Below are 16,060 nucleotides of genomic sequence, written 5' to 3' on the forward strand. Positions count from 1 at the left end.
AAACAAAAAACAAAAAAACCCACAAATATATATATATATAACTGAGAAACTTGTTTCTAGAAATACAAATTTAACACCTCAAGTCAGAGAAAAGAAAATGTACACACACAAAAGAACTGTAATACCCATGGGAACATAAATTATTAAAAATCAGCTACTTTCCCACATATGGTAGGGGAAAAAGAATGAGTCAACTATATGAATCAAAATAATTTTATAAAAAGAAAATTTTAACTTTTGGATCTATACTGGGTAATCCAAACAAAAAGTGGAGCCTAACTTCCTTATTGCACAGAACTGTGAGTTTTCTATTCCCCCCTTCTTAGAACACTTACTTCATAAATCAGAGGTTTGCCAGGCTAATCAGTTTTTTTAATACCTCCTAAGTACATACATGTATATTTTCAAAATTCTGTAATCAGTATTAAGGAAAAACAGTAACTGTTTCATTTAGGTCTTACCTAATGAAGTGAGTCAACTTTACAGTGCAAGAGTATGAATGAGATATCAATATGAATACAAAAGCAAGACTACAAACTGATGCTTTCTTTGGGGGATTTTTTTTTTATGATCAATTCCAAACACACAGTACAGGGAAGATGGAATGAGTAAGAAAAAAATCATATTTTATTCCCCTAGTAACACCGAGTTATATTATTCAAAATATGTTTCAAAGTATTTAGCCAGATCACCAATCCCAGCCACTGCCTTAGTTCAAATGTTCACTAAGAAAATAGTCAAGCAACAGAAATCCATTGTGAGACTTTGTCTAGAGAGAACAGCTACATTATACTATATATAATTTATTAACTTAGTAGTTTAGTCTCCCAATATTCAGCAAGTTTGTGTGAAAATTACTATTCCCACTGTTTCATAGTAACATTAATATAAATGCATCATTTCAAAGTCAATATTCCTTTCACTGTGAACATAAAACTTCTTAAAAGTTAGTTATGGGTTGGGGTAATGACTGGCTGCTGGGATAGCATTGTTCAAAGCCAAATATACTGGCAGGATTGGAAGGCATAAATATATATACAAACTCTCAGGACGGTACTGTTTTCCACATTTTTGCTGTACATACTTGTCTCATAATATGGTATAAATTATTTCCTCCAATTTGAAAAAAAAATCAAGATGACTACATTTTAATCTTCATTTGAAAATAACCCACTCAAATGAAAAAGAAGTTCCTTTGTTAATTCTGTTCAAAAGATGGATTTAAATATTTTCTTCACTACATGTACAATTTTTTTTTTACCCTTAGTGCCTTGTTACAACCAGTTTAGCAATTAAGACCTCCAGTGCTTTTGTAAAAACTTGCATTCAGTAGGTAAGACTGTAAAATCTACAGTTGAATCCTTCTTAAGACGCTGAATTATAACAAAATCCAAAAAACGTATGAGCATTCAGCAATACCTTTGGAACCTGTGAATTATTGCAAAAAATCTTACATGTGCATATAATTCAAACATAAACTTTGTGGGGAAGGGGTGTAAAATAAATACTACAATATTTTTCAACTCTATTTAAGTGCTGCCTAGATGGTCAGAAGAAAAGATTAATATTACTAATAGTAAGAGTCAAACTATTTTAAAGACTGTTCTCCAAGTAGTTAGAACAATTTCACAAAACAAAGATAAGCACGAGCCTATGCCAGTACATTTTTTCCTGTAGTGTAATTGCTAATATGAGGTATAATCTGTAGGCAATTAATACAAATATAAATAGGTATAAGCCACCACTAAATCACAGTCTGGTGAAAAGCTTCTCAGCTAATGTACTTTGGGGAGAGAGTTAAGGGAAATGAAGAGAAGGGAAGGACAGGGCAGGTTTCCAGTGGGAACATCAATTACACACTTTTATCGTTATCATCTTGTATGTAACAGTCCACTGAACAGAAAGATAAATCCTTTCCAAGTATGCTGGTCTAGAATATACTTTATGTAGCATAGTAAGATTATTTAAGTATTACTAATGCTTCATTTGCATTTATATTTGGACATACACATAATCATATGTATATATCAAAAAGTATAAACAGAATTTAAAAACACTTTTATCTCACTTTGGAAAACTTAACAGTTAAGACTGAACTATGTGCTACAGAATTTTCTAGAATATCAAAACTCAGGTATAAAACCAAAGGAAAACATTACTATCTCTTTAGTAAATGGCTTGTGTGAAACCTCAAGCTCACTCATCTTTTTCATAGATGTGTTTATTTGATGAGGATTGTGATCCAATGATTGTTTAGCAGCAATTTTACCAAACTGTAAATTCTTTTATTAACGGGCATTATAAACAGATAATACTAATCTTATTTAAAAACGATGAGTGCCACACCAGTGAATATACAGCTCATGAATAACTTAAAAAGTATTTCCCATTTTAAAAGGCAACACTCAGCATACAAAAACCTATACTAAACAAAGAAGCTATAATATGGATACGTGATTGATGTGTCTAAAATGATATATATACAGTACATAATTAATGTTAATTATGTGATCAGTACATTTTTTTCTATATGATTCCCTTCATGCTTCACTTTCCCCAGAAACTGAATTCTGAACTTCTTCTTCTAAAATTGGTACAATCAGGTTATCCTTGGACATCAAATTATATTTCATCACAAATTTAGTAAACCGATGACACAAAAATGTTTCATTCTGTAGAGAGGGAAAAAAAATATGTCATTTCAATTTACTACTCAAAACCAAATAAATGAGACATAATATCAACATTTATTATTGTCATTCTGATAAGAACGTATCAGGACAATTAGTGAAATATACTTACTTCATATTCATCAAATATCTGCCGGTGATGAAAATAAGCATGTGAAAATATTCTGTAAATCCTACGGCATACTGATCCTAGTTTTGCTACAGATGATTCCTTTATGCTAACCCTAGAAATAGATAAGAAATCATAGATTTATAGAGCTGGACAGATCTTAGGAACAGCATAGTCCAATCTTCTCAATTCACAAGTGCAGAAACTGACACCAGAGAAAGTAAGTGACCAGTCCAGGTCACAGCACTAGTAAGTGGCAAGGGCAGGACTAAAACCCCTGTTCTTCACTCCTGGGGCAGTGCTCTTTCTACCTAACCACACTGCCCAAGAAATTCAGTATTATAGTTCTGAAACTTTGTTAAAGTTTAATGCAATTAAAACAAATCCTGACAAAACAAAACTTACTAAAATATATATTTATGACATTAACACTCTGTCCATTAGAGCTAATTAAAACTACTGAAAGAATTATTGTTTTATTCTACAGAATTCAATTCTTTTTCGTGTGTGTGTGAGAAATAAAAACTGCCTACATATTTCTGATTTTTAAAAAAATGTACATAGGATACCAAGGCAAAAACTGTTATTTTTTACCTATTTTATATGAGCCCTTTGAAGTTAGTGATATTGGGGAAAAGTCTCCAAATCTATCCACCTGGTAATAAATATCTTAATAGAATAAAAGGCCAGTCACAAACCTCACCAATAATATATTACAGTATGCACACACTTCCTCTCAGGTCTTAAAAATCTGAAGGCAAGGATAAGGACTCCTTCAAAAATAAGCAGTCCCAACAGAGAAGAGACTGGTGGTTGCCAAGGGGGAGGAGATTAGGAGAGGGATGGATTGGGAGTTTGGGGTTAGCAGATGCAAACTGGTATATATAGAATGGATAAACAACAAGGTCCTACTGTATAGCACAGGGAACTATATTCAATATCCTGTGATAAACCATAATGGAAAAGAATATGAAAAAGAATGTATATATATGTATAACTGAGTCACTTTGCTGTACAGCAGTAATTAATACAACATTGTAAATCAACTATACAATTAAAAAATACTCTAGAAATACATAGAACATACTTAGAAAAAAATATATAAGCAGTCCAACTTAGGAAAATCTGCTCTTTAGGCATGCTAAGAGGATGCCTCTCTCTACCACAGAGATTCAAGTAAGCAAGTGTGTAAAAATCCCAACTCTAAAGCATGAAGGGAGAGCCCTGGAAAATGATGCACAGCAGCAGGAACTGAACTGGCCTGTGAGATTCAGGAGCTGAGTCCTGATGCCTTTAGTTTAACCACAATCTTAATTTCAAAACTTGAATAATTCTGAACAAGCCAAATATATAATAGGTTAAAAAAAAACAGTTTAAAGAATACAATGTATTAACAAGCAAACTAGTTTTAGTTTTAAAAACAGCAATCTTTAAAATTAAATCCAAAAAGTTTAGCACCATGTTTAAGTTTTGTTTACCTGCTGGGAAAATATTTATTGCTATTCAGAAGACATGCAGCACCATCAAGTGTGTGTCTAGTATAGTCTATAGCAGGACACTATAAAAGAAAGGATATAAAAATGCATCAACAAAGAGCTCTACCTCTAAAATTAGGTATATTTATTACTTACGCGTCTTATTCCAAAAACCCTGAGCATAATCTAAGAAAAAGTTCCTTACAATATCAGAATGACTGTAAAATTCAATGTTATGTCAATAAATAAGGCTTTATTATCCCCTTCAACTATAATACCTGGCTTCTAGAAAATAAGTGAATCAGTCCCCCAATTTCTCACTCTCAATATCGTACCTAGAAGAAAACAATGCTTAGAGCTGGGAAGAACACCTGATTATCTAATCTAACCCTCTGGCTATGAGGAAACTGAGGCTGATCAGTTTGCAGAATATGCACAGGTTTCTTGCCAGATCTTAAAAGTCTATAGGCAAAGGTAAGGAATACTTCAAAAAACAAGCAGTCCAACTTAGGAAAGTCTGCTTTTTAGGCATGCTGTCTAAGAGGAGGCTGACTCTGTAACGACAGAGATTCAAGTAAGCAAGCATGCAAATATCCCAACTCTGAAGCATGACAGGGAGAACCCCTGAAGAATGATGCACAGCAACAGGGACTACCCTTGACTATTGGTCAATGACTTATGCAAGATGATACAGTTAGGAAGAAGGACTTAAAAACCATAACCCAGATACACCGATTCCTAGTCCACTGATTTATACTTTACCAAGTGGCCCAGCAGCCTCTTTCACTTCACAAATACCTCCAGAGATCACTGCCTCCTTACATCTTAAAAAGCATGCCTTATTATGTTGCTGGTACCCTGTTACCAATCTAGGAGCTCTCTCAAAAATTTTCTTCCTTTGCAATTTAATACGAAATCTGAAGTTCCTTTATATTTTAATAAACCTGTCTTAGTACTATTTCATTTATCAGAAACAATGAAACCTATTTGTCTCATGGCAAATCAGCAAACCTATTAAAGGAAAAATAAAACTATAAAGTAATTCTCTTTCAGTTCTTCTGAAGGCAGAGAGGGAGAAGCATCAAAAGAAAGGAAGACTGAGAATGAACCAGGGAACTAAGAAGGAAAAAATAAACTAGAGAAAGAAATAAAAATGACTCTAGTTCTACCTAGTAATTAGAATATTTTTCAACTGTTGAGAATGAAACTGGTGTTTAAAAATGCAGTAACTACTAAATATGGCTTAGTATAGTACATGGCAAATACATAAAGATTATCTAAACCAAAAAAAAAAGTATTTTTCTAACTATACATCCACAGGAATTTACAGCTAGTAGACTCACTGCCTAAAATAGGAACATGAGCAGTATTTACTGAAAAAAGTATCTTTCTCCATATATATGATTACAGGTGACTTGGTCAAAAACAAATATCCCAAGTCACTGTGTTTCTCATTCATATTGGTCATTTGGGTGTACCATGGGACACTTTTACAACCTTTAAGTCAGCATGGAAATATAATGCAAGCTACATATTTAATTTAAAAATTTCTAGGGACTTCCCTGGTGGCGCAGTGGTTAAGAATCCACCTGTCAATGTAGGAGACACGGGTTCGAGCCCAGGTCTGGGAAGATCCCACATGCCACGGAGCAACTAAGCCCAAGTGCCACAACTACTGAAGCCTGCGTGCCTAGAGCCCACGATCCACAACAAGAGAAGCCACCGCAATGAGAAGCCTGTGCACCACGATGAAGAGGAGCCCCTGCTCGCTGCAACTAGAGAAAGCCCGCGCACAGCAACGAAGACCCAACACAACCAAAAATAAATTAAATAAATAAATATATTAAAAAATAAATAAAGTGAGAATAATGCATCTTTACTATTTGCCAAAATGAAACTAGCTTTTTGGATTCAGTTTCCTAATTGGAATTATCACATCATTTACTATACTATGTAGCCAATTTCAGTGAATTATCAATGAAGCTGCTATGATTTTCCCAGACGTAGAATGATACACAACCTTAACACTGCTTCAATTTATTAACTCAAAAAAAGTAACACCATAAGTGAAGTCAGTCTTAAAAAATAAGTACTACTAGCTTAGGTACCAGATATTTCTTATTTTGGAGAATTTGCCTTTTCAAACAAAAGAACATAAAATATTGATTTTCCAACTAGAGAATTACCTGTCTTTAAGCCTTAGAGGTCTGTCAATATAATGATCACTTAAAGGTCTATAATCCTACAGCACAGGCCTAACTTAACTATTTTCAATGAGTCAATGTCAAGCAAAAACTAATTACTACAGATTTAAAGGGAATGCAGATCAAAGGAAATGCAATGCATAGTTTAAACAAACCAGTTGTAAACGACACTTTTGAGACAACTAAGGAAAACTGAATGTGTACTAGGTGTTAGATAACATGAAGGAATTATTTAAAACAAAAAATGTTCTCTAAAAATTGCTACTTCCTATACTCTCGCCTTGACAAAAACTAAATAAGGAGAAAATAACATGAATAAGTTTTTCAAGGTAAGACCAATTATGGAGAGGAAAATCATTATGGTAGGTTTCAAATAAGTAGTAAGAAATATTAATGAAATGTAGAGAAAAAATACTGACCTATAAAGTTCAAAAGTAACATTTCTACTTGACAGACTAAGAATCAACTAGTACTCACCAACAGTTATTCCTATCAAAAGACACTAAGACTAAACCAAAAATCTGAACTAGTGCATCTCATCCATTACGCACCATGACAGGTGTTATTCTGTCATAGCCAGTGAATCATAAGTTCTAGCCCATTCAGTTGTCCAATTATGAAAAATGATACTACACAAATGGAAAGATACACTGTGTTCATGGATTGTAAGAATTATTACTGTTAAAATGACTGTACTACCAAAGGCAATCTACATATTCAATGTAATCCTTACCAAAATACCTATGGCATTTTTCACAGAACTAAAACAAATAATGTTAAAATTTGTATGGAAACACAAAAGACCCCAAATAGCTAAAACGATCTTAAGAAAGAACAACAAAGCTGGAGATATCAGGTGCCCTGATTTGAATCTATATTACAAATCTACAGTAATCAAAACACTATGGTACAGGCACAAAAATAGACATATAGATCAATGGAACAGAATAGAGAGTCCACACTTACATGGTCAATTATCTATTACAAAAGAGGCAATACATAATGGGGAAAAGAGAGCCTCTTCAATAAATGGTGCTGGGAAAACTGGACAGCTACATGCAAAAGAGTCAAACTGGATGACTTTCTCACACCATATACAAAACTAAACTCAAACTGTATTTAAGACTTAAATGTGAGGTGGGAAACCATAAAACTCCTAGAAGAAAACATAGGCAATACACTCTTTGACAACCAGATTAAAAAATGGGCAGAAGATCTGAATAGACATTTTCCCAAAGAAGACATACAGATAGCCAACAGACACAGGAAGAGATGCTCAACATCACTAATCATCAGGGAAATGCAAATCAAACCACAATGAGATATCAACTCACACTTGCCAAAAAGACTATTATTGGGGACTTCCCTGGTGGTCCAGTGGTTGAGACTCCATCTTGCAATGCAGGGGATGCTGGTTCAATCCCTGGTTGGGGAACTAAGATCCCACATGCCGTGGGGCAACTAAGCCTGCCACCACAACTACAGAGTCCATGTACTCTGAAGCCCACACACCACAACTACAGAGCTTGTGCGCTCTGGAGCCCGTGTGCCACAACTAGAGAGCCCGCATGCTGCAACTACTGAGCCTACACACTCTGGAGCCTATGCACCACAACTAGAGAGAAGCCCACACACAGCAACAAAGAGCCCATGCGCCACAATGAATGATCCTACTTGCCACAACTAAGACCTGATGCAGCCAAAAAATAAATAAGTAAATAAATATTTAAAAAAAGACTATTATCAGGCTTCCCTGGTGGAGCAGTGGTTAAGAATCCACCTGCCAACGCAGGGGACATGGGTTCCAGCCCTGGTCTGGGAAGATCCCGCATGCCGCGGAGCAACTAAGCCCATGTACCACAACTACTGAGCCTGTACTCTGGAGCCTGTGAGCCACAACTACTGAGCCCATGTGCCACAACTACTGAAGCCTGTGTGCCTAGAGCCCGTGCTCTGCAACAAGAGAAGCCACCACAATGAGAAGCCCACACAATGCAACAAAGAGTAGCCCCCACTTGCCGCAACTAGAGAAAGCCCGTGTGCAGCAACGAAGACCCAATGCAGCCATAAATAAATAAATAAATAATTAAAAAATTACTATTATCAAAAAGACACAATTGGCTATACTCCAATATAAAATAAAAAGTTAAAAAAAAAGACTTAAAAAAAAAAGACAACAAATTAGTACTGATGAGGAGAAATGGGAACCCTCACGCACTGTTGGAGGGAATGTAAATTGATACCACTATGGAAAACAGGATGGCAGTTCCTCAAAACATTAAAAATGGAACTGCCATATGAGCCAGCAATTCGCTCCTGGGTACTTTTCCAAAGAAAACAAAAACACTAATTCGAACAGATATATGCACTCCCATGTTCACTGCAGCATCACTTACAGTAGCCAAGATATGGAAGCAACTTAAGTGTCCACTGATTAGATGAAAAGATAAGGAATATGTGGTATGTATACACACTAGCATAAAAAAGAATGAAATTTTGCCATTTGTGACAACATGGATGGACCTAGAGGCTATTAAGCTAAGTGAAATAAGTCAGACAGAGAAAGACAAATACCATATGATTTCACTTATACGTGGAATCTAAAAAACAAGACAAATGAACAAACAACAAAACAGAAGCAGAGTCATAGACATAGAGAACAAAGGTGGTTGCCAGAGGGAAGGTAGGAGGAGTGAAATAGGTAAGGAAGATTAAGAGGTATAAACTTCCAGTTACAAAATGAATGAGTCACACAGATGAAATGTACAACATGAAGAATACTCTCAATACTATTGTAATAATTTTGTATGGTGACAGATGGTAACTAAACTTATCATGGTGATCATTTTGTAATGTACAGAAATATCGAATCACTATGTCATACACCTGACCTACACAGTGTAGGTCAATGATAATTTCAATTAAAAATTTTTAAAAAGATACTAATCACAAGAAACCCTAAAGTAGCACTGTACCAATGATCTTGCAGCAAAGAACTCTAAACCAAAGGGCAAAATAAACAGTGACCTAAAAACTCAAAAAATTTGTCTACCACCATCTTAAAGAGATTTAGGTTATGATGATTTTATTAGTCATTCTATTTCATAAATTCTCACCTCTTTTGGTGTTTTATGAGCTGCACAAAGAAAAATCCATTGTTCAGTTGCTGTCATCTGAGTGCATGTATCTGGATGGCATTCACTCTGTTAAAATAGTTACATTTATTAATATGTAAAATAATAATGAAAAAGTTTATCATCTGAGTTGCTACATTTCATGTAAAATTCTAGAATAAATTAAAAATTTGGGTAAGTCTTTGTAAGCACATTAATTTACAAAAACAGAAAAAGAAATCAGAACTTTCAATTATAGCTTTAACTTAAAATATTACCTGAAGTTTGACAGCAAGTCCATTTAGCTCAAGACAGAATTGCCTAAAAATGTAAATATATAAATGAAAAGTCTTATCCTCCATATTATTTTTAGAATATTAATTGTAAAAACAGAATCCCATCAGTACCATTCTTCCTCCATCATCATCATTATCAACACCGCCTGAACTTACATGGCACATTCCTTACAAAGACATACACATTAGTAAACAAAACCCAAAACTAACAACCCTAACAGTAATGTTCAATATCAGAGTTCAGTGAGTTGATTACTGTTACACACTGGAAACTGGTACAATTTTTCTGAGAAATACTTTGAAAATATTTACCAAGACTCTTACAAAGTATATATATTTTTAACTAAGTCATTCTCCTAAGAATCTATTCTAATGAAATAATCAGAACTGCAATGCAGACATATGTATAAAGATGTTCACTGAAACTATATACATAAAAAATTTCTTTGAAACATTATAAATGATTAGCAATTGGAGAGTAGTGAAATGTTGGTATTACATAAACATACAAAGGATATATACTTATATTCACAGTAAGATTCCAGTTATGTAAAAATTCATGTGTGTGTACATATCTGTATACAGATAATCAGAAGAAAGACTAGACATTTTATATTCCTATACATTATACAGGTTTTATTCTGATTACAAACAACATGCTCCTTCTAAAAACTCCAAACAGGACCAAATACAAAATATAAAACAGGAAAGTCCTCCGTACTTCCATGACCTCTTCCCAAAGGATAGTTATTGTTTACATGCAAATCTGATTTTCTCTGGATAGATTAAAATATATTGGAATCATATCATACACAATTTCATAACTTGCTTTTTCATCACTTAATAGATCTTGGGCATTTTTTCATGACTTACTTTCCCTCTAAAATTGCCAAACTGAGAATTATAAAGCTTAGAATAATGCTTGGATTGTTCCTACAATAGTTAAGTGCTCAAGAAATATTTTTGAATAAATGAAAATGGAGCAAATTACATGACATTTAGATCATTTTTAGACAGACTTGCTATTTGATATGAAAAGACAATTAATCCTTTATGTCATAAAGATACTTTATGTTGTCAAAGTACTGAATGTGTTCCCTCTAAAAATCTATCAAATTAATCGCTATGTTTCCCCATCAAACAAATGAATACACTTTGGTTCCGCAAATATGCAAGGCTAAAACCTATAATTAGAAGATAAAAGAGAGTTCCAAAAGAAAAACAAAAAACCCAAAACACTGCACATATGTGAAAGGAAAACTATATTTATTTATTTATTTATTTATAACATACATTAAAATAGAAGAAAGCAAAGTAAAAAACAAGGGTCAAATTTTCAGTTGTCTATAACTGTACTTCCTTTCCAGATGCCTAATAATGCTGTTCTTAGATTATACAAATAACACTATTTCTGAATCACCACATAGTCCTCTACTGCCCCATATCTGTAAGTTGCATGTTATGTGTTTCTGAGTTGTTTTCTACTAAGTGGTAATAAAGACAGGTGGTGATAAACAAGTTTCTCATCTAGTCCAACCTACTTATGGCCAACAGGAAAATTAAGCTAACTGATTTGGCAGTGCTATAGGTACAATCTGTGGCAAATAGTGCAAACCTAACAGCTTCAAGTTAATTCAGTATAGGACTAACACACATAGTTATGCAGCTGAAAAGACAAGCCAGAGCTGAAATCTAGTCTACACTCTAGTCACTAAGCCATGCATACTAGCATGGGATTACAGCCACTCAGAGGAAGGGGCATCTTTTCCTAATTACAAATATTCAGTAGGGAGTAGTGGGAGATTTGACTGAGGTCATGATTCAATTCCCATTAACATCATAATATAATCAACTGCATTAATCAGTAACAGCAAGTATTAAGCCTCAAATCAGTAACATTAAGCACATGCAAAAAAAAAATCACACTGCTTTTAAAACTCTTCTTGGTCAACTATAAAGATGTATACACTATAATAAAGAGACAAAAGAATATATATGTCATATATAATACATAAATTATACAAAACAAAAAAAGTGGTTAACATCAAAAAACCCCAAAAGTAATAACAATAGCACCAGGACAAATGGAATATGAATAAGAAAGATTTTACAAGTTTTGTATAATGCATATTTCATAGTCTAAGTTAAATAGGGAGGAAAAGGTCTTTCTTAGATCTGAAATAAAAACCTTGTAAATTAAAATTGGGCTTCCCTGGTGGCACGGTGGTTGAGAGTCCACCTGCCGATGCAGGCGACACGGGTTCGTGCCCCGGTCTGGGAGGATCCCACCTGCCGCGGAGCGGCTAGGCCCGTGAGCCATGGCCGCTGAGTCTGCACGTCCGGAGCCTGTGCTCCGCAACGGGAGAGGCCACAACAGTGAGAGGCCCGTGTAACTCAATCAATCAATCAATCAATCAATCAATCAATCAATAAATAAATAAAACGAACCCTCACTTTTTAGGAATTATGCTTACAGTGAAAAAAACACACTTGCTTATTTTCATCATTAATCCCATAGGTAAGGAAGTAGTTATTTTCAAAGCTGATTAAAAAAAGACAGAGGATATATTATACTAAAGTGCTCTCTATATTTATAAGAATGGCATAACATCTACATACTCATGCTTTCAATTATCATGCATCGAGATGTATTTAAAAAAAAAAAACACTCTATCAAGTAGTCAAGTGACTTGCCCAAGAAAATGGCAGATTACAAAGAAGTCTCAGCATCCTGAAACTGCTGAACGGTTATGACAAGACACTGTCTTAACAATATCTAGACAAGCCTATAGCATCAAAACAAAACAACAGAAAAAGTACCTTGTCTACAAATTGAGGCACTCATCACAGGAAATGTGGTCTAATTTATTCAGGAAAAGTCATATCTCTACTCCACCTTATTATCTAAAAATCAACTCAAAGTAACAAACTCTGATGAACACATATCTCATACAACATCCTCTATTTTTAATGTATCAACTCATCCTAGCTCCCATTTACAATGGAAAGTTTATAACTTCAAGAAATAACCTAGTAGCTTCAGAATACAAGTGCTTCTAAAGTTAACTCATGATTCATTAGAAATCAATTTTCTCATTCAAAGGATATTATGAAAAGCTCTAAAACTTCTTACTTCAGGATTATAATTAATCTCCATTTACCAAACAAAAGACTGGAAGTTCACACTAGTTACCAGGTAACTCGTCAGCTACCAAGTCTAGACTAGGACCTCTAGAGAGAAATAAAGTAGATAAATAGTAGGTAGTAGAAATGAGTAAGCACATGGAAATAATGCATCTGTGATTAAATGATGTAATTAAGGAAAACCATGTAAAAAGATAATAAGGCCCAAATCCATAAATATAGAAAACAATGAGTAAATAACAATGTTGAAAACTTTATGACTTAAAAACATAAAAGCTTTAGAACTTTGCTTTTTGGTCTGTAGTTAACTAATTTATGACTCATAATCATCATTAATATTAAAGGTTATTTTTTACTACTAGGAGTACTATTACTATTTTGATACATAATAAAGACCTACCTTAAATGTTCATACTTCCATACACCTTCATCTTGGCCTTCAGGTGGTTCAAGAATTTTGTCAATATTGGAACAATCTGCTCTTATGTTCTGTTGAATATACTACAAACAAAGAAGTTCTTACAGTTAATTAAAATATACTACATGGTAAATCTTATGAGAGTTATTATTGTTTAATGGGTACAGAGTTTCAGTTGGGGAAGATGAAAAAGTTCTGGAGATGGAGGTGGTAATGGTTGCACAACAATGTGAATGTACTTAATGCCACAGAATCGTACACTTAAAAATGGCAAAAATGATAAATTTTATGTTATATATATTTTACCAATATAAGAAAAAGCAGAGTAAACACCGAACAAGAAAATCCAAAGAAATCCATGCCCAGAGGTAATCAAACTGACAAAAACTAAAGATAAAGAAGCCAGTGGGTGTGTGTGTGTGTGTGTGTGTGTGTGTGTGTGTGTGTGTGTGTGTGTAAAGAATCCAGCGAAAAGAGACAAATGACCTATAGAAAAAGGATTCAAATGAGTGCAGCTTTCTCACCAGAAAACACAGATGACAGGAGGAAATGGCAGAACACATTTAAAGTGCTGAAAGAAAAGAAATGTCAACCTCTGTATCTAGCAAAAATACCCTTCAGTAATGAAGATAAAGATATTTTCAGATGAAAGAAAACTACGGAGGTTTACTGAGCTCTGCCCACCAGAGCAACAACCAACTCTACCCACCACCAGTACCCGCCATTAGGAAGCTTACATATATTTAAGTGATATATTTAAAGTGATGAAAGGGAAGCAACTACAACCAAGATTACTCTACCCAGCAAGGATCTCATTCACATTCGATGGAGAAATGAAAAGCTTTACAGACAAGCAAAAGCTAAGAGAATTCAGCACCAACAAACCAGCTCTACGACAAATGCTAAAGGAACTTCTCTAAGTGGGAAATGCAAGAGAAGAAAAGGACCTACAAAAACAAACCCATAACAATTAAGAAAATGGTACAGGAACATACATATTGATAATTACCTTAAACGTGAATGGATTAAATGATCTAACCAAAAGACACAGGCTCACTGAATGGATACAAAAAAAAGACCCATATATATGATGTCTACAAGAGACCCACTTCAGACCTAGGGACACATACAGACTGAAAGTGAAGGAATGGAAAAAGATATTCCATGCAAATAGAAATCAAACAAAGCTGGAATAGCAATACTCATATCAGATAAAATAGACTTTAAAATAAAGAATGTTACAAGAGACAAGGAAGGACACTATATAATGATCAAGGGATCAACTTTAGAAGAAGATATAACAGTTATAAACATATATGCACCCAACATAGGAGCACCTCAATACATAAGGCAACTGCTAACAGATATAAAAGAGGAAATCAACAGTAACACAATAATAGTTGGGAACTTTAACACCTCACTTACACCAATGGACAGATCATGCAAACAGGAAATTAATATGGAAACACAAGCTTTAAGTGATACAATACACCAGATTTAACTGATATTTATAGGACATTCCATCCAAAAACAGCAGATTACATTTTCTTCTCAAGTGCACACAGAACATTCTCCAGTACAGATCACATCTTGGGTCACAAATCAAGCCTCGGTAAATTTAAGAAAATTCAAATCATATCAAGCATCTTTTCCAACCACAACGCTATGAGATTAGAAATCAATTACAGGGAAAAAAACTTTAAAAAACTCAATACATGGAGGCTAAACAATACGTTACTAAATAACAAAGAGATCACTGAACAAATCAAAGAGGAAATCAGAAAATACCTAGAGACAAATTACAACGAAAACACAATGATCCAAAACCTATGGGATGCAGTAAAAGCAGTTCTAAGAGGAAAGTTTATAGCAATACAAGCCTACCTCAAGAAACAAGAAAAATCTCAAACAAACAATCTAACCTTACACCTAAAGGAACTAGAGAAAGAAGAACAAACAAAACCCAAAGTTCGTAGAAGGAAAGAAATCACAAAGATCAGAGTAGAAATAAATTAGAAACAAAGAAAACAATAGCAAAGATCAATAAAACTAAAAACTGGTTCCTTGAGGTGATAAACAAAATTGATAAACCTTTAGCAAGACTCATCAAGAATAAGAGGGAGAGGACTCAAATCAATAAAATTAGAAATGAAAAAGGACAAGTTACAACAGACACCACAGAAATACAAAGCATCCTAAGAGACTACTACAAGCAACTCTATGCCAATTAAATGGACAACCTGGAAGGAATGGACAAATTTTTAGAAAGGTATAACCTTCCAAGACTGAACCAGGAAGAAACAGAAAATATAAACAGACCAATCACAAGTAATGAAATTGAAACTGTGCTTAAAAATCTTCCAACAAACAAAAGTCCAGGACCAGATGGCTTCACAGGTGAACTCTATCAAACATTTAGAGAAGAGCTAACACCCATCCTTCTCAAACTCTTCCAAAAAATTGCAGAGGAAGGAAAACTCTCAATCTCATTCTATGAGGCCATCATCACCCTGATACCAAAACCAGACAAAGACACTACAAAAAAAGAAAATTACAGACCAATATCACTGATGAATATAGATGCAAAAATCCTCAACTAAATACTAGCAAA

The 16,060-nt window shown here is 34.2% G+C and overlaps 1 protein-coding gene across 2 annotated transcripts in view; it reads right to left on the minus strand.

Annotated features, from left to right (window-relative positions):
• Nucleotides 1–35: 35 nt before the first annotated feature.
• LOC114896789 (10 kDa heat shock protein, mitochondrial) overlaps nt 36–16,060 on the minus strand; it is a 40,100-nt gene continuing 24,075 nt past the window's right edge. Inside the window, exons 4-9 of one of the 2 annotated variants that reach the window (XM_029225144.1) lie at nt 13,432–13,532; nt 9,870–9,912; nt 9,595–9,681; nt 4,278–4,357; nt 2,803–2,914; nt 36–2,672 (exon numbers count right to left, since the gene is read on the minus strand). In XM_029225144.1, the coding sequence (XP_029080977.1) occupies nt 2,541–2,672; nt 2,803–2,914; nt 4,278–4,357; nt 9,595–9,681; nt 9,870–9,912; nt 13,432–13,532 (555 nt within the window). In that variant the 3' untranslated portion in view covers nt 36–2,540. The remainder of the gene's footprint in view (nt 2,673–2,802; nt 2,915–4,277; nt 4,358–9,594; nt 9,682–9,869; nt 9,913–13,431; nt 13,533–16,060) is intronic. The other variant, XM_029225142.1, reaches the window with a different exon arrangement.

The sequence above is a fragment of the Monodon monoceros genome, unplaced genomic scaffold, assembly GCF_005190385.1.
Source record: "Monodon monoceros isolate NGI ecotype Baffin Bay Population unplaced genomic scaffold, NGI_Narwhal_1 Super_Scaffold_16, whole genome shotgun sequence".
Taxonomy (NCBI): Eukaryota; Metazoa; Chordata; class Mammalia; order Artiodactyla; family Monodontidae; genus Monodon; species Monodon monoceros.